This window comes from Lissotriton helveticus, chromosome 5_1 (genome assembly GCF_964261635.1).
Source record: "Lissotriton helveticus chromosome 5_1, aLisHel1.1, whole genome shotgun sequence".
Lineage (NCBI taxonomy): Eukaryota > Metazoa > Chordata > Amphibia > Caudata > Salamandridae > Lissotriton > Lissotriton helveticus.
In genome coordinates this window covers 590,004,568-590,028,682 of record NC_136065.1, presented here as the reverse complement: position 1 = coordinate 590,028,682, position 24,115 = coordinate 590,004,568, and the positions used below count along the sequence as shown (strand labels likewise).

The window sequence follows — 24,115 nt, the reverse complement described above, 5'->3', positions numbered from 1 at the left end:
AACAAGTGAGGACATCACCGTCAATCACCTGTGCACATGCTGGGGGACGCCCTTCCTGAAACCGAACTATTTATTCCCCGGGCACGGACCCGCCCTCTGTCAGCTGAAAACAAATGAGTTTTGCTTAACCTCCCAAACAGTGGGCGCGAACACCTTATGTAAGGTGGCAGCAAAACAACTCTACATTTATTCTATTTTCATCTTTGGACTGCTGCAGGGCCTACTTAAGAGGCACTTCTAGCAAACAAGATAATATTTGTACCTTAGATTGGGCTAGTACTTATACACCGCCCAAAACAGCAGTACTCAGATCACACAGTACTGCAACACAGTCCCGGGGATCTTTATTAAAAATAATTATCACCTGGCACACAGCACAGATATTACCAGTCTCGCAGATTGACGGCTGGTAACCTCACAAGCGCTAGCACATTGGGGCATATGTAGGTAATCTCCATTTTGTGATTCTGAAATAGCGATTTTTAAGTAATCGCTATTTGAGAATCGCAAAATGGAATGTAGGTAATAATTCACCATTTTTTTGCGATTACCTAATATTCCTTAATTGCGATTAGCAAATTGCGAATCGCAATTAAGGAATGAGTGTCCCATTCATTCCTATGGGCCAAGAGGCCCATAGGAATGAAGGGGGATACATTCTCAAATTGCGATTTTCTATGAGAAAATCGCAATTTGAGAATCGCAATTCCAAGGGTGCCAGCGTGTCCAAAGGACACCTGTTGCACCCCTGGATGCAACATGTGCATTTTTTTCCTTTAAAAATGCATTTTTAAAGGAAATGGAAAAATACCATCTACTTGGAGTAGGTGGTATGTTGCGATTCCTTGAGCCGGAATCACATTTTTTAATTGACTCCTACATAGCATTTGAGGAATCGCAAAATTGCGATTCCTTAAATGCTTGAGCAAAATAAGGAATCGCAATTTTTGCGATTCCTTATTTTGCTAATATGCACCTACATAGCAAAACGCCGTTTGCGATTCGCAAACGCCGAAAATCGCAAACGGCTACCTACATATGCCCCATTGTATGGTAACAGAGCGCTTTACAAATCTCCTACATTAACATGCAGTTTCTATGCAGTTTTATGGTGCAGTTTACCATGCACCATCACCTCCTATACTATGTGGTACTCCAGCATCCATAGTAACAGATGAGTGCCGGGAGGCCGCAGTAAGAACTGTCATTGTTTCTCCACAGCATTGAACATAATTAGTACTACATGGAGGTGGTGGGGGCGGGAGCAGAGAACGCCATCAATTAATTGAGTAGCTTGGGGAACAGCACGGATGAGCGGTTCCGCAGGGCTGATGAGCGCATCTCACAGATGACAACATTGTACACAACAATGTTTTAGATATACACAGAGGCCTAGTGCTTCACCAAAGTTCATAATCATATTAGTGCACGTTGCACGAAATTTCCTTTCTCAAAAGGTGGCCACAAATTGCACACCAACATTTTGTGAATGGAAAGGAATTTTTACGAATCGACCTCTGCACTATTAGATCTGTTCACAGTATTCTGAATCGTAGTGAGTGAAATCCAACCTACTGCATCAATATTAACCCATTGCCTGTTCGTGATGGAACCGTTCCGTCACGAGCCTCGGGTGGGCTGTGCTGGTGACGGAACAGTTCCGTCACGGCCCGCTCCCCGCGCCTGCGTGGCGCGAATTCCGCGCTGACCGTTCTATTAGGCGGGCGGGGCCGTGACGGAACCGTTCCGTCACAAGCACAGCCCACCCGAGGCTCCTGACGGAGCAGTTCCATCACGAGTACGGGAGTGCCGCGCGGCCCCCCCCTCCCCCTTAGCACTGCGGCGGAATAGCCGCCGCAGCTAAGGGGTTAATGAAGGAACTCCACGTTTGAATGCCCTCACAGGGAAGGTGGCTGGTTGCAGTCGGCAGACCATCTGTCTGATGGCATTTAAAAAATATATATAAATGCTGGCCATGTTCCTTAAAGGTAACAGGGTGGTATTTAAAAAGAAATGGTTTTGATTTTGAGTTGGTAGTTGTACTATGGACCACTGCATATATTTAAATATATTTATTTTCTTGAACATTCACAATGTTGGCGGACCCCTTCCCATTTGCCGAATGGGTTACCACCTCCTTTGAAGTGTTAATAAAATGTCAATGTTTTGCAACTGGATTTCAGTTGCAAAACATAGACACATATTACAACAAATTACTATTTGGAAGGGACGCCCTAAACGCGCCCTTTCGGAATATTGATTGGTTATATGTTTCCAAACTTATTTCCTGTTCAGTAACCAGTTCAAGAATAACTAAATGGTTTTAGTACATAACGAATAGGCTTTTTTCATCCCAAACCCAATGATTTTGCACATTGTAGGTGTGGCAACCACAAAATGACGTTTCATCAGGCCTTTAGTTTTTCAACTGTTATTTGGACCCTTCATGTTCAGTTTATGTAAGTCGTGAAGACAATGCAAATTCCACAATAAACTGACATGACGGATGAAGGAGCAATGCTGGAATCGCGATGACTCCCTCTTCATCAGGTTTATAATGCTCTCACGTGCTATTGACCCCAAAATAGCTCAGAGTGAGCCATGCATGAATCAAGGATAAGCTATTGCAGGGATCTCAGCTCATTTTGTACAACTTCCAAGTGTGACACCTATGAAACTGAGGCTCCATTACACAGATGACCTAATCCATGACAAACCCTTGCGGCAGTCCCACTCAGCACAGCAGGAAGTAAAAAGCAAAGCAGGATTGGGTTATTGTAGGGCAGTGTTTCCTGAATATATGGCTTAAACATTGCACAATGATGCTCAACGGCTGCAGCTACTTGGTGTAGCGACAGGCTTGCGGCTTCCCCGTGCAGGCAGGGTGAAGCAGGCAAGCTTCACTGTGGTTGCCACGCGTCACAAGATGTGCTCCTGTCTTTGCCCAGGGAGCGGTTGCTGAACTGAGCCAAAGTCAACTCCACTGCGGGGCGTCGTGGGCGAGAAGGATGGTGTAAGCACACATTGTTGCATTCTTGTAGCTTCGGGCTCAACTTCCTCATCTCTTGCTTCGTGCCACGTCCAATCGCTTCAAGCGATCCAGACATTACCCAGAAATCACCACGGATTAGGAAGACCAGGAGACATGTGTCGGATATTGTAGGAACAAGCATCATACTGAAGACAAACACTTCGTGCACCTGGTTGCAGCTGACGTAAACCCACGAGCGGCGCTAAAAGACATGCCACTCTCAAGAGAGCCCAGCTGCATCATGAAGGCAGAGGCCTGGTGAAGCCAAGCACTGCCAGTGTGATGCAAAGCGACGTCCTGTTACCCAGAATCAAGTTCTGTGCCCTAAAAGATAGCCATAATCTGCCATGCTGAAACCCTGTGAAAATGTGCCCATGGTTTCCTCAAACCTCGTGTAAGAGTTCCTCTGGTTTCCTCAAACCCTGTGAAAGTGTGCCCATGGTTTCCTCATACCCTGTGTAAGAGTTCCCATGGTTTCCTCAAACCCTGTGAACGGGTGCCCATGGGTTCCTCAAACCCTGTGAACGGGTGCCCATGGTTTCCCCAAACCCTGTGAACGGGTGCCCATGGGTTCCTCAAACCCTGTAAACGGGTGCCCATGGGTTCCTCAAACCCTGTGAAAGTGTGCCCATGGGTTCCTCAAACCCTGTGAAAGAGTGCCCATGGGTTCCTCAAACCCCGTGTATGAGTTCCCATGGTTTCCTCAAACCCTGTGAACGTGTGCCCATGGGTTGCTCAAACCCTGTGAAAGTGTGCCCATGGGTTCCTCAAACCCTGTGAAAGTGTGCCCATGGGTTCCTCAAACCCTGTGAAAGTGTGCCCATGGGTTCCTCAAACCCTGTGAACGTGTGCCCATGGGTTCCTTAAACCCTGTCAAAGTGTGCCCATGGGTTCCTCAAACCCTGTGTAAGAGTTCCCATGGTTTCCTCAAACCCTGTGAAAGTGTGCAAATGGTTTCCTCAAACCCTGTGAAAGTGTGCCAATAGTTTCCTCAAACCCTGTGAAAGTGTGCCCAAGGTTTCCTCAACCCTGTGAAAGTGTGCCCAAGGTTTCCTCAACCCTGTGAAAGTGTGCCCATGGTTTCCTCAACCCTGTGAAAGTGTGCCCATGGTTTCCTCAACCCTGTGAAAGTGTGCCCATGGTTTCCTCAACCCTGTGAAAGTGTGCCCATGGTTTCCTCAACCCTGTGAAAGTGTGCCCATGGTTTCCTCAACCCTGTGAAAGTGTGCCCATGGTTTCCTCAAACCCTGTGAAAGGGTTCCCATGGTTTTCTCAAACTGTGTGTAAGAGTGCCCATGGTTTCCTCAAACCATGTGAAAGGGTGACCATGGTTTCCTCACACCCTCTGCTAGTGCCTGCACCTGAGCAAATATATACTTATGGTGTGAACCAGGTGTTCATGTGTATAAATGCGGTCATTGGAACTACGACAATGTACAACAAGATTAGCCCCTTTGGGCCTTTATACGCAAGCCTGTGAGGTCTGCACTCCAGTGACACGCTTAATACATGCATGTTGGCGCACGTGCCCATTCACGGGCCCTTGTAGCGAGTAGAAGCCTGGCAACATTTCCTACTGCACGGCCATTCACAGAGGCTACGGTAATAGTTTCTATTTGTGGAGGGAAACACATTTACAGGAGAGGCAAAAAAAGCATTCAGAAAAAAAAATCAACACATTTCTAGGTCTCAGAATCGGGAGACCTAACAATGGCGCCGCTGGAAAGGCCGAATTATTTTGCACTGAGTCGACAAGAGCTCCTGACGTGTTTCAGAGTTAAATGTCCCAATTACAACTAAGAGCGCCGACACCAACATGAGGCATGCACGTCAGGTTTCACCTCTGCCCTATCTGGAAGGCAGGAACCGCAGGCTCTGTGCCAAAGAACGAATCACAGCTATTTGTGGAAAAAAAAATCTAAGGCCCCGAACCACGCCTTCATATTTTGCTTGTAGACAACCCTAAATTGTCATTTATCCTGCCTTCAAAGAAAAACAAAAGTACAGGTTTTACGTACCAATTACAAAATTCGCTGTGGCAAAACTGTCTACACACACGAGCAGCACTGCATGATTGTACTGTGCTGTGTCCTTACAAAAAAAACATCATTTGCAAATTATTCCTATCAGAGAAGCAGCTGGTCCCCACATTCCATGCCAAAAAAATGTAAAGCCCATCATAATTCTAGGCATTAGCATTTCACCACAAGGCTATTTCCGAATAGGAGGGGTAGTCTGATGTGACCTATGCCCTTTGCTCTAAGGAATTCAGCAGCACTCTTAAGTCCATCTCGTTAGACCTTCCATCTCACCCATCAATCACCCAAAAATTTCAACTACAACTTAATGAATGGGACACTTTGACTGAAGAGAGGAAGAGAACCAATCACACTGTGACACATCATCACAAGCTGACTAGGCCTCCAGTCTGCAAGAGTTACACAAGGGCGCATAACACAAGCATGTCAGTAGCGGATGGTGGTCTGGTAGAGGGGTCAGGCTCAGCAGGAAAACACAGGGCCATGTCCTACCCTGGTGGAGAAAAACCTGCAAGAATCCTGGTGCAAGACTCACCAGTGGTGTCACGGGCAACTGGAGTGTTATAGGTAGGTAGCCCAGATGCATCAAAGGAAAATCTGGTCGCAAAGGGGCAGATTCTCAGAATCTGACCCTTTGCGACCGGTATTTTTGCATTTGGGATTCATCATCCCAAATGCAAAATTCGCAAATTGAGAATTCGCTAAATTGAGATTACTTGCATTTAAGGAATCTCAAATTGAGATTCCTTAAATGCAATGCATTAAAGTTTAAAAAATAGCGATTTCGATAATAGGGCACGCAAATTACCATGAGGTACAACTACATGGTAATTTGCAAAAAGTTTGAAAAATGCACTAAAGTGCATTTTTCAAAGTTTCATGTTGCGCATGTGTGTGCGCAACATATGTGCACAGATCAATTTCAGGGGTGCAACAGAGTGTCCTTTGGACACCCCTGCACCCTTGAAATCGCAATCTCATTTTGCGATTCGCTAATTGCGATTCGCAAATTGAAAATTCTTCCCATTCATTCCTATGGGCCTCTAGGCCCATAGGAATGAATGGGGAGGTATTCCTTAATTATGACTCGCAATTTGCGAATCGCAATGAAGGAATTTTAAGAAATCGCTATTCTTAAAGTGATTTCTTCTTGCATACCGTTTTGCTATTTTTTATTGGCGATTCCTTATTTTTCGCTAATAAGGAATCGCAAAATGGATGCTTGATGCATCTGCGGGCATGTCCTTTAATTAAATAGGTTTACAAGTGGTGAAATTTTAGCTCCAAAATTAAGTGAATTATATAGAAAAATACGGTGAGAACTCATAAGGCCATTTGAGTCACTTGTTTAAAAATAATCGTCAGAAAGTGAATTTGAGAGATTTTCCTGATCGCCGTTCACCCGGTATATTTTGCTGACTTGCTGCCATATTTTTGTTTTATTTCCCGAGACTTTGAGAACAATGGCGGAAAGGAAGTCATGCAGTGCCGCGCACGCGTGACCAATTTTCCCTGAACGTCCATTCTTAGAAGAGGAGCGTAGGCCTGCATGGCATTCTCCGATGTTTACATAAGTTGTTACACGAGCGACTTGTTGGGAACACGGAGTAAGAAGGCGGTACGCACAAGTGGAACAGAACAGAGGGAGGGGTGCGGGTGTCAGACAAGCCCCGGTTGGCAGAACTCCAGGGTCATTCCCTCCCTTGTGCTGTCCCACTTGTCCTTACACTGTTCATAAGCGCCCACGTGACTGTAACCCTCTCACCAAGGCTTTCTGGCAGACAGCTGACAGTATGTCATCAGGCCTCGGCTCCAGGGGCACAGTACATGAGTCACCAGAAACTTGACGCCCACCGCTGACATCTGCGGTGATCTGATGCTCTCGAGATCGAGTCCTTGCAGGCCAGAGTCATGCCTTCCATCCATAGGAAGTCGGTAAATGAAGTTATCATTAAACTGGGTAATAGGAACATCTGGTATTTACATAGATCAGTAAGAAGCGTTATGTAAAAAATAAGTTATTACGGTCGGGTGATTTTTCACCTCCACAAAGTCTTCTGAATTTTGTGAAATTGGGCGTACATTTTGTCGGAAGAGTCTGGTTGATGCAGCAAATTTCTTGGCGGAGCCATTTTCTCCTCAAACCAGAGTTCAGGTGAAGAAGTAATCTGCATTTTCTTAGAGAGATCAATAGGTCTATCTTAACTGACTTCTGCTCAAATCTACAAGAACAGTATAAAACTGTATTTTGTTTTTTACTGGGGGCAAATTCTCTAGTTGTATAAAAAAATTGCCCGTGCATTTTTCTTTGCAGGCTAAGAACTGATTACAAAAAATAACCGTTCATCTCATTTATTAAGTCCACCAATAACAAGAGACGCACAAATCTAGTTCTGCGCAGTTTCAAAACGGAAGATGAAGAAAGCAATAAAAGAATGTGGGGAAAGCAAAGGTGGATATGGGGTTGTGGAGAGAAGAACACCACCCTCCAGATCACTGCTTTAAGCCCATGTAGAGTAGAGGTCCCACCTCTGGAGGCCACTACGTCCAGTATCATTGAGTCCAGTTCGCAAGGCCACACCAAGAGTTCTCAACTAATAACAGAGTTTCAGTCTAGAGTATTGTGTCCATTTCCTGGGAGGTGGGCATATCTACAGTACTGCAATAGGTTCATACAGGTAGGCCCCAAGTGGAACATCGAGTCCATTTCTGAAGGCCCTTCCTGGGTTACTGTACATTGGCTCTGCCGGCCTCCTCTGGAACGATAAAAGCTGATTGATGGAAATGCAGAGACGGGTAGCCAAAATGGCGGATGACTTAGCTCATCAGTGCAGGAGGAAAGGATCACAAGTCATTGAACTTCCAACTGCACAGTGAAGAAACTGTAAAAGGTAGTGCTTTTTATAAACACAGGTATTCATGCAGCAGAAACTAAGACATCAGGATAAGTAACACCGTCAGCATATGCAGGGTATCCATCCTGTCCTTACTTCGAGTTAGTACAGAGCGGAAGACACCAGGGACATAGTTATCAGTGGTGCAGTGGCAACAGGAAGCAAGGAGCCAAGGGGTCCACTGCACCCTGATTATTATGGAGTTTTTCTACCCAACTAGGAGGTTGAGGCTTGGTATTTTCCTTGCTAGCACTATGGCCCACTTCTACACCACTGGAGAGCACAACTCCAAGTACACTACATCGCTATACAGTAATGCGATCAGAATGCACCACCTCCGACTAGATTCACTCTGATTGCATCTAAGCCTTCAACAATATAGACCACTGCCTTCTGGCTAGGGTTTTGCTACCCAAACATTACACACATGAATACCTAAGATAAGTAGATTCCAAGATATTGGTCCTGGAATCTGACAGGGACCTTCTACTCCAGCTGGGAGGTCCCTTCCAAGCCCAAAAGCTTGGAGAAACAAAACAACTCTTTACTTTCTGCGGTAGAAAGTGTGATATCGGAATCCATTGATTTAAAGATTTTTGAGGGGGGGGGGGGGACATGCAGAAGCTAGTCCCCCAGGGGTACTTCTTGACTATGAATCTTGTGACTTTTTTTTAAAGTACCCCATGACATCTGTAGAGTTATTTCTAAGGACTTTCAGCACCGTGGACAGCTCCAGAGTCATATTGGCTTCTGACTAATTTGACACTATTGGCCCCAAGTTTACACAACTGTACCAGGAAACAGCCCCACAAACAGATCTGAAGCACCGACTTGTCACCCTGCCTTGACATTAGATTATGGGATATCCGAAACTTTAAGGGCTTGAAACTTGAGCATACCATGGTTCTCAATTTGTGTCTTTATTACATGTTTTATTTATTATCAAGTAGTAATCCTGGCTCCACATGTTGTACATAATTGTGTCACACTATATCCGACTCCACTGTCAGATGACTTGCCATAGACCAAGTCTTGAGTGGTCAACCAACACACCAAGAAGAAATGAAGATGGTTTGAGGCTCATTGGGCCATCCCAGAGAAAGGAACCAACAGCAGTAGGTAACACAAGGAGTCTCACCTTTAATGACAGGAAATCCTGAGAGACATCAGAAAAATCCTCACAACAGATCTCCGGTCCTTCCTGGTCATAAGGAAAAGACCACAATGTCTTAGCTGGCTGTAAGTGAAACTAACAATTCTACCAAAGAGGCATAATTGGAAGTGGTCATGCTGTCCTACAAGGGCATAGTGAAAATTGTTTACGTTATCCAGTTATACTAGAAACTGGAAATGATGCGCTAACTGGAGACAATCAACAATAATCACAATGTGTTGACCTTCATATTCCAGCTTGGTACCCACCAGTTTCCAAAATGGAAAATTATGTGCCATGGGGCATTCTTGAAACTGGCAGCGATCATTTAATTAGGCATACTTCTAACAGGCCATGTAGTGTTAATGACACCAGCATTTGTTAGCTAGGCCGAATGGAAACTGACATGGAAACAATGCAAATAAAAAAATAAAATGAATAGCTTGCAAGTAGCTGCTGTTTGATACTTAAGTTTGTTTTCGTGGTTTTTAGTTAAAAGGCGCTAAAATGGACGCCAGGACTCACTTTGCGCAAACACATAGTGCCAAATGCTGGTTTCACATGATGAAGTGTCATTTTGCATAATTTGTCTGATCCTTTGTGTAATTACGTGAAAGCAAATTACGCAAAAGCCACACGCCCCTACAATTGACCATAATGTGCTAAGCGGACAATTAAAATTAGCCACGAAGTATTATTTAAGATGGGAACGGCAATGGTATGTTAATTAGACATAATGGGAAGAGGCGCGGATGTTTCAGTTTATTTATGGCACCGATGCGCTGGAGGCACAACGAATTAAAAATATGTGTTGCAATGTAACACTGCACCATTAAAAGATTTTAATCAGTATAATAACAGCCACCCTTTGCCATTTTGATTTGCAATGGACATACACAAATCCATTCATATAGTTCCAGCTTTGACGACCAGGAAATGAAACTCGAACAACCCCTCTGCATAAGTGAAGAGTGAGCAGCGGATAAAGAGCCTTCAATATTCATAAAACAGAGACGAAGGTGGTTCTGGAAAACACAGATCCACTGGCTTTGCTCCTTCAATGGCAATTTACACCGTCAATTCGATTTGGCAGCAGGGAACAGGCAGCTCTGACATCTGAAATGTAATTATCTGCGTGACTCGCGAGGGACCTGCTTAGCAAGGATCAGGCTAGCGGTGAAGCAAGGGTCGGAGTACAGGGGGCTGTGGAGGAGGGGAGGGGGTGGGGTGAGATGGAAGGACGTGTGAGGAGATGCAAACACCGGCACGTGCTGCTCTGTCTGTTCCGGAAGTGGAGGCGCGCGAAAGAGCGACAGGAAGTTCTGTGAGGGACGAAAACTGCTGGTCAGCCCACCGAGAGAGGGCGTGGCGCGAGGGAGAGGCTGGGTTAGTAATTCACGCCCTCTCTATCATCTGAAGGAAGACCTCCCATTATTGAAAATTCTATTGTCCATGACTATGGAAGTGCCTTCCCAGTGTGTTCTGGCAGTTTGAGTGTTTGCCATTTATTGCAGTATTATCCTTGTACCTGTGTATGGTACCCTTTTGTAACATGCACACGTCACTTTTCTCTTGTAACACACTGTATGCTACCTCTCACTTTTTTTTTTGCTTTAGATACTTGCACAAGTGCCAGCATTGCCTACGTAACTCTTGTTCTTGTGCTGGAGTGTCTGCCATTTATTGCAGTATTATACCTCTACTTGTACTTTGTACGCTTTTGTAACCTGCACACATATCACTTTTTCCTCCTGTAATGTACCGACTGCTACCTCATGTATTTTGGTTGCTCACTATTGTCACTTTTGATTCATGTAACTTAACGTTTGCTTTCGTAATTTGTTCACTTGTAATTTTCTCCTCATGTATCATTACTGTTCCTATTGTGAAGCGCTCTGACAACTTCGGGTAAAGTCCGCGTTATATAAAATCGCATAAATAAATAAATAAATTAGAAGCACAGGTGGCAATGAAGGGTCGTGCCCCCTTTGTACCTTTGGCCGTTGCCTTGCCACCCCTGGCCTCAGGGCATGAAAGCGGCAGCAGGAAAACAAAGCATACCTCTTTCAGAGCCACTTTTGTTTATTGTAGTTCAGACTCCGTGTCCCTCTTCTAACACGGAGAATTAAAAAAATGCCTGTAAAAGAGCGACAGGTGCGGAAAATAAAATAGTCAATAATGTGATTGGGGGGTCAAATAGCTTCTGATGTCATCTCCGCCATCCCTGGCTCATTGGTCTACCAATGTCAATAACCAGAACTTGCCCCCAAGAACAAGGACTGAATCGTTCCAACGTACTCACCTTCAAAACTACAGTGCAAGACCTTCCTGTCTCTTTAGCACTCCAGCCAAACCTCTGCTGGCAAACTAAATACTACCAGCCCTTCAATAACCAACCCACCAACCTCTTGAAAGCTTCCCTCCAACACACATGTCTTTCAGATAACTAAAATCCTTCCATTGTTTCAATAATCAAACCTACTGGCCCCTTCCAGAAACAACTCGAGACCTTCCTGTCCCTTCAACAATCCAGCAAAATGTCTTCTAGGAACCAGCTAAAGGCTATCATCCCTTCAATACTCCAACCAACCAACTTCTTGAAACAACTGAAGACTATCATCCTGTCAATACTCCAACCAACCAACCAACTTTTTGAAGCAACTAAAGACTATCATCCCTTCGATACTCCAACCAACCAACTTCTTGAAACAACTAAAGACTATCATCCTGTCAATACTCCAACCAACCAACCAACTTTTTGAAGCAACTAAAGACTAGCATCCCTTCGATACTCCAACCAACTTCTTGCAACAACTAAAGACTATCATCCTGTCAATACTCCAACCAACCAACCAACTTTTTGAAGCAACTAAAGACTAGCATCCCTTTGATACTCCAACCAACCACCTTCTTGAAACAACTAAAGACTATCATCCTGTCAATACTACAACCAACCACCTTCTTGAAACAACTAAAGACTATCATCATGTCAATACTCCAACCAACCAACTTCTTGACACAACTAAAAACTATTATCCTGTCAATACTTCAACCAAGCAAAATCATTTCTGATGAACAAGTGTTTACCCTAAGCTATCACCTCTGTGACTATTGATTGTAACCATACCTGCGACTGTTTTTATGATGCCTGACCTTTTCATTGTGGACTACCTTTGAAAACAAGCTTAGTAATGTGTTCATTCATATATGTGATCATTTTACGTAGTTCAATTATACCCTACCTTCACTTCATGTAACGAGCTCTGAAACCAACTAGGCTCATGTTCGCGCAACACAAAACGTTATGAATGAATACAAAAATTAGAAGAAAAAAAGCAACATCATCAAACAACCAAAAAGTATCATCCTTTCAATACTCCAACCAAGCAGCCTAGTCAGACAACTAAAGACTTTCATTCAATACTACCACCAGCCAACCTCTTGTAACAACTATAGACTATCATCCTGTCAATACTCCAGTGAAGCAGCCCCTTGAAACAACTAAAGACTATCATCCTTTCAATAGTCCAATCAACCAGCCTTTTGGAAACAACGCAAGACTCTACATTCCCTCTAACAATCTAAAATACAGGCTTTTCATAAATAACTCAAACCCTTCAATAACCTACCTATCAGCCTTCAAGAAACAACTGAAGACCTTCTTGTCCCTTCAAAACTCCAAACCTAATGGCCTCTTGGAAACAAATACAGACTTTATCATCCCTACAGTATTACAACAAATTGGTCTTCAAAAAAGAGGACTCACGGCCTCTCATGCCCTCACTATTCCAACCTACGGGCCTCTCCGAAACAATACACTACTACGTAACGCAAACTTTAGGCCCCTCAGAAACAACTTCAGACCTTCCCGTCTTTTCAATACTTCGACCTATCGATAGCATTAAACAGCATGAGAACCTCTCCTCCCTTCAACACTCCTACCAAGCAGTCCCTCAAACAAGGCAAGACTGCAAAACAATTACCAGGAACAGCCGAGCCAGGTATGAGCAAGGTGACTGACTTGGCTCTAAGAGCCTGTGCTAGAGCAGATGCATGAAAATGTTTGGCATGTAATTCTTGCAACAAACATCATTAGAAAATGATGTCTCTTCAAAATGTAAACAAGTGTATTGCTTTAACTCCTTGACCTCGGACGAAATTTCCCAGCGGTGCGGGAAAATCCCACGGGGGGCAGATCGGACATGTCCTGGTCGTCCGACGCACACGCCCACCGTTACCGGCCGTCCGACGCAGGCAAGGGGTTAACATTCAGAAGTGTTTGAAAGTACTACATAAGAGCGTAATCACTGCATTGAGAGGCATTTATTAACAGCCATAGGTTGAACTTCGTTTCAACTTCGAAACATTCATGCCCCTTCTCTCACAACAATGATATTAGAGAAATAGGAGTCAAGTTAGGTGTCATGTGCACCCAATGTATGGCTTAGATTCTTACACAAGGGCATATTCATTTTTGGTAGGCACCGGGGAGATTAAGTGATTTGCCCAGAATCACAGGATGTTGAGCTGACGCCCAGACTCGAACTTGGGTTCCCCAAATCCAAAGATGGCAGCTCTGGCCGTTATGCCACATCACAATATTTGGTCAAGCAATGAAGACTGGTTTGGGCCGAGATTATCTGGTTTCACCCTGTCCATTTAAGCTACCAGATGGGTACCCCTTTCAATCTTTAATTTTACATACAAGGTGGTTCTACCTTAAACTTTTGGTGCATGAGGTTAAATGGTGGGTTACTAGTAGAAGTCACAAGAAATGTTGCTTCACTGTAGGCTCGAGGTTCCAAGAGTACCTCGAGCTGAGCCCGGAATCTGGCTTGAGGTTTCAGTGACTCGCCAACCTCTACATCTCTTCAAACACTCCAACCAACCAATATCTAGAAACGGCTGGAGTCTGTCCCATAGCTCCGGTTCTCAAACCTAGCTGCTGTCAGCAAGCAAACTACTCTTCTATTACGCCAACACGACAACCTTTAAACACAGCCCCCCAAGTCTCCACTCACTACGTGCCTAGCTGCCTCGTCATTACCATATCGTTGCCTTCAGTGGTAAAGTTACCCCCTTGGGAGGATTATTTGGCACTACAAAAGAGTGTATCGGTGCTACACACATTCATCTCAACAAGGCACTGATGCCTGTCCCTGTGCACAAACGAGTCCATAAAACGCTACGCACGTCAGCCTCGCAGAAGGGGCCTAGTCACACATTCCAGTGATCACTGTGAACACAGCTTTATATTTTTCAGTTCTTTACGAAACAAGAGTCAGCAGAGATGAATAGTTTAATGGACATTTCACTTCGGAGTGCTTAAAGACAGGTGCTGAGGAGAGGGCAAAGTAGCATACACCAAGCCAAGGCACTGCAGAGCAGTTGTGTCTTGCACCATGGGTACGTCCACCCAAATCACATTCACCATCCGAAACTGACCACAACATATGGAAGGGAGCGTTAAAAAAGGACAAAGTTCATTTTTAAGCCCTGTGTTTTTTTTCCTAAGAACGCTGAAACCGAACTTGAATAACAATAACAGGATAGCGACATTGCTACCCACTGTTCTTAGCCAATCAGAGGCAGGAGCCCAGATTGCATTTTGAAATCACGCGGACATTCTAAAGACACATGGAAATCAACGAGAGATGCGCACATCTGGTATTCCACAACCAAACTTGTATACAGCACTTGGGTAGCGCGCGGATGCTTGAAGTTCCTCGTGACAGCACTGACAGAGTGAGGAAAGGGAGACGGTTGCATTATAATAGAATACACACACTTATGCTGAAAAGGAGGTATATGAACCCATTGATTATAACATGACAGAAACGTAACTGCTAGGCATGTTTGTAAGGGCTCGCCGCTCGTATTTTTGACACGATAATTATGTCTGGAACTGCAACAAGAATGGGTTGTGGGAACCCCTCATGTTTGAATACCACAGAAACATTTTATTTGCAAAAGCATGGTTTTGGAGACGCGCTATTTTTACGAATTTACCCAAACGTTCTCACTGCGCTTGGATAAAACAAGATGCCTCTCGAATTTTAGCATCACTCGAAAATTCTGACAACAGAAAACCCTGCAGAGGAAAGGGGTGTTAGTAAGGTGTACCTATAAAAATACCCACAGACATAACAGCAAACAGTAGTGGAAGTGCTTTAATGATGACAACACTCCAACTACAATGCAAGGAAAAAGGGAACCCGCCGTTTATGTCAAGGAAACGACAACGGGGGGGGGGGGGGGGGTTCTCGTTTTCAGGCGTCACAGAAACATTCGAACCAGTAGCGTAGCCAGCGTGCCCTAGTGCATGGACAGAAGCCGCCCTGGTGTTTGAAATACAAAATACAGTAATAATCTGTGTTCAGTGGGCCCTTAGGTCTCTGGGCCCCGGTGCCACTGCACCTGCTGCACTCACTGATTCTACGCCCCGATTTGCATTGCAAGCACTGTGGGTACAAGCGCCGCGCACACTTACAATAAAAACAATCAAAAAGCACAGTTAAGTGGGTAGGATGCCCTCGTGTTATGGCATCACACAAACATACTAACTGCACAAGGAGGGGGCAGAACACACTCGAGCCGAACACTGAAGGAGACGGAGAAAGAATGCTCCCATAGCCCGAGCCGCAAGAGTTTCGTGACAGCAGCACACAAACAAGGAAGACAGCAGATCAGATAAGCCGCACGTGCCTTCTGAAACCACAAACCGAAATATCTGACCTGCACGGGAAGTACCCGAGAGGCCCTGCGCGTTCTACTTTCGACAAACCAGTTACAACGACGAGCCGGGATTTATTTATTTATGTATTTATTTTATGCGTTTTTATATAGCGCGGACTTTACCCGAAGGTGTCAGAGCACTTCACAATAGGAACAGACAGTACTGATACATGAGGAGAAAATTACAAGTGAACAAATTACAAAAGCAAATGTTAAGTTACATGAGGCAAAAGTGACAATTGCGAGCAAACAAAATACAAGAGGTAGCAAAGGTACATTACAGGAGGAAAAAGTGACATGTGTGCAAGTTACAAAAGCGTACACAGTACAAGTAGAGGTATAATACTGCAATAAATGGCAGACACTCCAGCACAAGAACAAACGTTACATAGGCAATGGTGGCACTTGTGCAAGTATCCAAAGCAAACAAAAATGTAAGAGGTAGCCAACTGCGTGTTACAAGAGAAAAGTGACGTGTGCAGGTTACAAAAGAGTACCAAACACAGGTAGAAGGATAATACTGCAATAAATGGCAGAAGTGAGAGAAATAAATAAATAAGAGAAGCCCTCCTCACCTTGGCCACCAGGGGGAGCCCTGTAGACTCTAAAGAAGCCCACCAGCCTCGCTATCCAATGTTCTCTTATAATGTGAACCAAACTCGGGGTCCCGCCTACCAGCTGGGCCAGTGGAAAGGGAAAGTCGCGCCACCTACTTATTTCAAACAGAAACCGCAGCCCCCGCCCTCCCAGCCCGGGAAAACTGTCAGACTAGCCTGCCCCGCTCTCTCCTGTGATAGAACCGTTGCCCCTCATACAGGAGGAGGCAGCCTGCTCTTGGATGAGGTGATATAGAAAGACAGGATTTAAGGGAGACACTTTGCAACTAAGCCCAGCCCCCATGAATTATATCCATATTTGTTGTTTTATTAACAATACAAAAATAATTGCAAACTGTAATTTTTTCTGCCTACTTCAACACCCCACCCTCTGCAAGAATCACGCTCTGAGGGGGGGAAAGTGGCAGAAATCAACAGGTGGATGCAAAGGGAGGGGTGTGAAGAAAACTGCTAAAATACTAGATGGCGTGAGAGACACAAACAGGTACCCACACTGGGCGCAGACAGCTCATCGTGACACTTTGACGTCTCATCTGTCCTCCCACACATTCTTTGAACCCTAGGAATTCCACCGATCTCAACCCACTCCCCCCCCCCCCCCAACGCCTTGTCAAAACCCCAAACAGCAGTATTGCAGGGCAGAATCTCACCCTCATTTTGCGCACCAGGCGGCGCCGGTGGAACCGTGGGGTCCCCGTTGAGATCCACAGGTGGGGGCTTCAGAAGTCCAGTGCTTGCCCCCCAGCAAGATCAATAAATATCCTTCGGTTCCCGCCAATGCAGCCCGACCTCCTTGGGGGTGTTTATGTATGCCTCCACTGTACTGCGGGGGGGGTCTCCTGCGCCCTGCCCTGGGTGGTCCTGCTCCGGCTCTGACCCCACAGGCTGCAGCGCCTCTCTTTCAAGAGATCCAGGCGCTGCGGCTTTTGTATGAGCTCTGAATACTCCCGGCCGAGACACCGCCTCCTCCTTCCTGGGCCGGCGAAGACTCGCTCTGCAGGTTAAAGCAGCCCTGCTCCCAGGCCACGCCCCCTACGCTGGCCACGCCCCTTGCATGGAGCTCTCTGCGACCGAGAAGGAAACCCGGCAAATAAAGTGAACTGTAGCTGCCGAGTGTGCCACCAGTCGCAACCCAAGACGCCCCCACCATGTACAGTCCTTGTAGGAACACAGTGGCATTCTGGGAATTGTGGTTTCACTTTTTTGCATTGCAAGTATGCACTCTTCGGAATGCTAAGGGGCTTATTTACAAGGCTCTTGCGCCACTTTTGCGTAATTTTTAACATGGGAAAAGTGATGCAAAAGTGGCGCAAGGGCTTGTAAATCTGCCCCTAAGTGCTTTTGGCTAAAGTGCTTTCATTTATTTACGTTTTATTGACGTCTGAAGAAGGTGTAATCATTTGTTTTCTCTGAGGAGAGGGGCAAGCTCATTTTAATGTATCATGACGGGCTTTTTATGAAGGTCAGGCCGCATTGAGATGTCAGCTTGAGAGCACTTTACAATATCGTATAAAAGCAAAAAACACACAAATGATGTGCGGAATGCAGAACAAATAAAATATTCTCCCCAGATCTGGGTTTAATCCATTGTTCTTTTTCTCACCATAAGCCAGGTCCTCCCACCAACAGTGGGTGGGTTTAAACTGGAATGGAATGGTGGGCACAATACAATAGATTTAGGCAACATATCTTTACTGAGGTGAATGATTGGTATTGGTCTGCATTCTGTCCATCAATTGTTTTTTTTGCATTTGTCACCCCGAGTGGGACGGTATGCCCAGATGCGGGACCCCTGCTCTCCATGCCACTGGATTCAAGCTAGCCTTGCTGATGAGGGCTGAAAGCCCGAAACCTGTCTTAGGATGCTTGTTTCCGGTGCAGGGAAAACCTGGCTTGGCAGGTCAGGCTGGACTGTTCCCATGGGGAGTATGGTCAAGACTGATTTGCATATGGCTGGGTTTAAACTGGAATGGTATGGGGGCAAAACACCAATGGATTTAGACCCAGATCTGTGTACTTGGGTGTGAATCCTTGATATTGTTCAGCATTCCGTAAATCAATTGTTCATTTTCCATTTAGAATATGGTATGGCATCATAGAGTTTTGAGGCATCACTGGGCGTCAGGGTTCTTTATTTGGTGAGGTGCTTCAACACCATTCCTACCATGACAGGACGTCAGAGATCTAATGTGAGGGAGTTGGCATGTTTCAACTTTCCTATGACTGTTTGTCAAAAGACTTTGTGGTACATTAGGGCATCAAAGCGCTTTACAAAAATACAGTTTATAAGAGGGCTTCATAACATTAAAAGGCATCAAAGAGCTTTATAGCATTGCTTAAAGGTGCTCTGTTACACGAAGCGGTACAAAAGGGGGTGGTGATGGACGGAGCATCTGAAGCAATCAAACACTCACACCCAGTCAACAGATCTGGGTTTAATCCATCACTGTTCTTTAGCCCACTCTGCCACCCCAGTTCAGACATGGTCATATGCAAATCAGTCTGACCCTGTGCCTCATGGGAACAGTCCAGCCCGAACTGCCAAGCCATGCCTTCCCTGGACCGGATTCAAGCTTCCTAGGACCGGTTTCTGGCATTTCAGCCGTCTTCAGCCAGGCTTGCTTGAATCCAATGGCAACGTGAGCAAGGGACTCACATCTGGGCATACCTTGCCAACTTATGGCGAACAAAGCGGTACAAAGGGGGGTTACACAAAGGCATCAGCCGGCTTCATGTAAATACAGGGTAGCAGGGCGCATTATAACTTTAAAGCAGTGCTTTAAATAGGCCGGTGCTGCCTGGTACCGAGTACCTGCACTTATTTAATTGAGAGGTAGAGTACTACGCACCTCTCCAATACATTTAATGGTTGGGTACCAGAACTTCTCAGTAGCAAACGAGTACTCGGAGCAGGGAGTACCTGCCCTTCTATAGTTCCATTTAAAGCGCTGCCTGAAAGCGCATCCAAGGGATTTACCGCATAACAGGTTATTAGGGAGACTTATAATATAGCAGGGCATTAAATCGCACGATTGCTGGGTAAGGCATTAGAGTGGATTACAACTTAACAAGAATTCAGACGGATATAAAAACTGGGCGTCAGTGCACGCTATATCTCATGTAGTCAAAGCCTGCATCCGTCTTTACAACGCCCCCCCCCCAAGCTCTCACCTCAACCCCCACCAGCATCCAGCTGAAATGCCATAAGCACGGCCAGCCAATGCTTAATTTGAGCCTGTGCTAATTGGTTTCCGTCGCCTTGCACGCCTTGCCGTTCGAAGGGCTCGGCTTTTTTTTACAATAAATACATTCAGATCGATATATCAATTAGAACACTTTATAGCGTGGTAGAGCAGAAAAGTGTCAGAGACCGGCGCGATGTACAGAACCGCAGCTTCATCCCCCTTGTCGCCCCCTCCCGGATCTCCAGCAAGCCCCTCCCATTTCATGCCACAGAGAGCATACATACATGGTTCTCGGTTCACCACAGCGCGCCAAGCAATCTGTCTCCCCGAGTCCACTCACTGCACTTTCATCGCCTTCAGCGTCTGCGCGGCTGGTCCCGCGAGTATTTCCTATAACTTATTTTATTGCGCAGGCGGGGGGTTTCCCTACAGCTCTCTGAGACTCCGGCAGGCTTTCCCAGAACGTGAAACGTGGCGAGGTTGTTGTTTATGACTCTAATCTTGAGCCAGTCACTAGAGATTCTGATGTATGTTTCTGTCTTCAACACGCTCAGGGAAATAAAAGTGTGCCCCTTTTTAGAGGCGGACGAGCCAGCAAATTTACAGGGAATTCCTTTAACATGGAAGCTTTGACATTAATAGGGCACATTATGCTGTGCAGTGAGAAAGTACTTATTAAAAGTAGTAGTTTTGTACAAGTGGTAGTCTGAACTCACATATTTGAAAGTGCTTTCATACACAATAATGAAGAAAATAAAGTTTTGGTAAAATAAAATATTTACATAAGATCACACAATTTAAGCAGGGAAGCTGTGATTTATCCAGGCCTTTTGTTTCACTTTGTACAAATTAGATCGTAAATGGGTATCTATTTGTCTTTTCCTTATGTTAAGGCTTTGTTTTTACCTTTCAGTGCATGTTTCTGCAGTTCTTGAAATATAGAGCAAACTCGACCCGAAGGTATTGGAGTTCTTTACATAAGTACCAGTTACATTACACAACATTACATGTATTGTTTACAGGCTTCAGGAGATTACGTGAATTGTCCAGAATCACAGGATGTTGAGCCGAAGCCGAGACTCGAAACTGGTTCCCCAGTTTGCCTCCCAGATTGTAACGCAACATCTTGGGTAAAGGGGGAGAGATCGATTTGCATACATTTCTTCCCAATCCCCAGGGGTATATCATTGATTAATTTGTGCAGGAGTTTTCCAGTACGGACACTGGCACGCATTTGTTAACAGAGGCTCTTACCTATCACAGCCCACCACAATGTGGCACTGTCTATTTCCACAGGAGCACATCTGTTACCAGTGAAAGGCATATTTAAAAACACAGCGGTAGAGCGGCCAGTCCATTCTTAATGCTCTGTATGGCTTGGAATTTTCCAAACTCTGACATTCATAGAAGTGTGTTTAGTAGTGAGTGTTTATAATAGAATGTGGCAGTGATGGGATTTCCAGTTGGTTGGGCAACCTGCAGTGGCCTTCTGAGCAATAACATGGGCCCCGCACCTGTTTACTCACAAATTAAGCACTGGTACTGTATTATATTCTAAAAAATGTGTTACAAAAACTGAACCTAAATGCTAAATGTAGGCCAGCAAGCTTCTGTGTGTTTTTGGGGGAAGGTGGATCAAAGTATCTAAGATCTAAAGCTTTTTAACAACCATCGCTTTACCTTGTGTGTTGAGATAGCCCAAGAGACCTTTGGGTGTTTGAGCACTCTAATAACAACGCAACATAACATAACATGACATGGCCTGAGGAGGCGAGTGGAGTATGCTATCAATTCTACAATTGGATTGAGCTGGCTGCAAGTGGGTGTTGTGGACATGAGTGGCCTGTAGTTGCTCAGAGATGGTGTCATGTTGGCTCTTGATATGGTTGTTGAAATCCATAGGTTCTTGAAGGCAGGGTGGGAACTCTAAGGGCTCAGGACAGTGCTGCAGGCTTTCCACAGCAATCCTAGTGTCAGCCTACAGAGGAGCACCGGATAGAGCCAGAGAGCACAGGGGATGGTAATGTAACGAAACAAAGGATGAGGGTCTTAGGTTGTGCAGATGCTGAGGCAGTGATTTTTAGGTCTGGCTTAGAAAGCGCATGAGCTGTCTCTTCTAAACCTTTTGTTTTCCACCAGTGGGCTTAGGGACAACCAATGGCATACAATTGGTCGGCTTCATTGTTACTCTGGCATGCTTGATATTGGTCAACTATCGTAAGCTCCATACCCCATCATGTGTTTGTCTCTGCCCTGGTGCATAGATGCATTACTTGAGTCCTTCCAGTGCTCATTTTTGTAGGTGCACTCTACTAGGTGTAGTTAAGCACTCTACTGGAGTGCTTCTTTTTCAGCCACCTCACTCATGTACTTTTGCCCGCTCCGCTGTCTGTTACACCTGCCCCCATCCTCTTATTCTTACCAGTGTTGCATTCCCCCTCCAGCTATTCCACACTCCTTCCTTCCATTTTTGCCTGTCCACAAGCAACCCACCAGCCCTCAATTCTTCCATTGATGTTTGTTACCACCTAGGCTCACACCTCCCTCTTTCTGTTGTTGCTTGCATCACCCACCCTCCCTGTATTCATTCTTCTGTTTTTGCTTGCCCTCACCCACCCTTTCTCCTTCCTTTGTGCTTGTTTCCACCTACCCTCCTGCACTCCCTATTCTGTTGTTGCTTGCCCGTCCCCTTCTATGATTGTCAGTGTTGCTTGCCCCTCCCTCCCAATTACCCTTCTCTGTTGCCCATGTTGCCCCCTTACTGGCCACCAAAAAGCGATCTTACGTGGACAATTCTTGCTGCATCATCGAGTTTTTTTTTCTCCACCCTCATGTTTGCCTCTACCTTCCCCGTGCTGCCTAAGCAGTTAAATAACAGTGCTAATATGTGGCTAGTACTGGCCATGCCATAGTGCTTTTTTAGGTCTCACCTAGGCAGCTCTTGCACTGTCTCTTCGAGACATGCTATATTCAGGATATGGGCAGGAGGCTCTTCCCACTTTTCACCCATCTTTTTAGTTGGCTCCTGTCACTGTCCTTTGTAAATGATGGCTTTTCATTGGTCAATAGGCTTAGTAATCCCTCCTTTGTACCGTCTTTTCTCTTTTTGTAACCTCCCATGAGGACACCCCCTGTTACATGTGTTGCTACTCAGTACGTTTTAATTACAGCCTCAGAGCACTATTTTCTTAAATAGCTTTCTCCTGCCTGCTGTTCAAGGCCGGACATTCCCTACCACAACGCTTTTTTAATTTTTAATGTATCCAGCGCTGCACCCCTCGGCTAACATAATAGCGGCACGCCTTTCTTTCGTTATTTGCGGCACCAAATGCGGCCACATGCCTTTTTTACGGTTTATTTACTTTACTTTTGTTAAAATGGCAGCAATGCTGCCTTTGTAACAAAAATAAATAAATAGAAAAAAAAGTATGCGTCCAACATTTCTTGTTACACTTGCGGCCACCACACTGTAGCTTTAAATATCTCAAGCTAAAGTGCAGGTGCGTCCATTGTTTCAAAAGTAAAGAAAGAGAAAAAAAAATCTATTTGTTTACTTTTGAAGCAATTGCGGCACCTACGTTTTAGCTTAAGATATTTTAAGCTAAAACGCAAGTGCCACAATCGATTTTTAATGTAATAGCTCTGGCATTACTGAAAGTTTCAGCTTTTGGCGCTACATTATTATTAGCAAAGCCAATAGCTCAAACTTTCACTAATGCGAGACCTATTGCATTGCAAATGCTTGTTTCTTTTTAACTTCCAGCCATGCTGCATAGGTGATGAACTGTTGTACAACATGGTGGCTACAAAATTGGCAAAGCCAGTAACCCGTGAAGACAAGACCTATTGGCTTTTCCAATGCTTTTTTTGTTAATTGGGTGAGCAACAGCTTCATTGTCACAGGAGACATGCACTGAGCGGATGAATGGGGCATTTGCTTTGTGGAATATTGAACGTGGGGAGTCATGGAGTGTGTCCACGAGAGTCACCTTGAACTGTGATAAAGAAGCAGCCGCAGCCCGTGCAGGTAAGAGCAGTGAGATAGTGGGGCCTGGTGGTGGGAGGGGGGGATTTCGCTGTCCACAGTGGTGTGTGGAAACTCCAGCAGTTAAACTGTGAGAGAGGGTAGAACAGTTTAGAACTCTGACCCCTTTCTTATTGGAAGCGAATTCAACCTCATTTCTAAGGTGAGACAGCGATTCCCGTGCCAGTGGGTGGGGATTCCCCTTCGGGTGGGCGCAGTGTGCGACTACACTTGCCAGGGCGAATGCCTGGGGCGCCCCTAGTAGCACCATGTACCCTCCCAAGGGTAATACTTATGTTGGCCTAACTCTTTCTGATGGAAAACCAGGGGCTTATTTGCCCTTGCGCCCACGTCTGTACTACGGCGGCAGCGCACCGGTGCTTTTGTAAATGGCACACAACAATGCAAATAAGGGAAAACCCACTTGTCATCTTCAT

At 45.3% G+C, this 24,115-nt stretch overlaps 1 protein-coding gene across 1 annotated transcript in view; it reads right to left on the bottom strand.

Moving 5' to 3' along the window:
- The window catches only part of RASGEF1A (RasGEF domain family member 1A), a 77,863-nt gene extending 60,455 nt beyond the window's left edge, over positions 1-17,408 (bottom strand). The window contains exon 1 of the mRNA XM_078642939.1: positions 17,120-17,408. Coding sequence (XP_078499065.1) covers positions 17,120-17,125 — 6 coding nt within the window. The 5' untranslated portion in view covers positions 17,126-17,408. The remainder of the gene's footprint in view (positions 1-17,119) is intronic.
- Between the last annotated feature and the right edge of the window lie 6,707 nt (positions 17,409-24,115).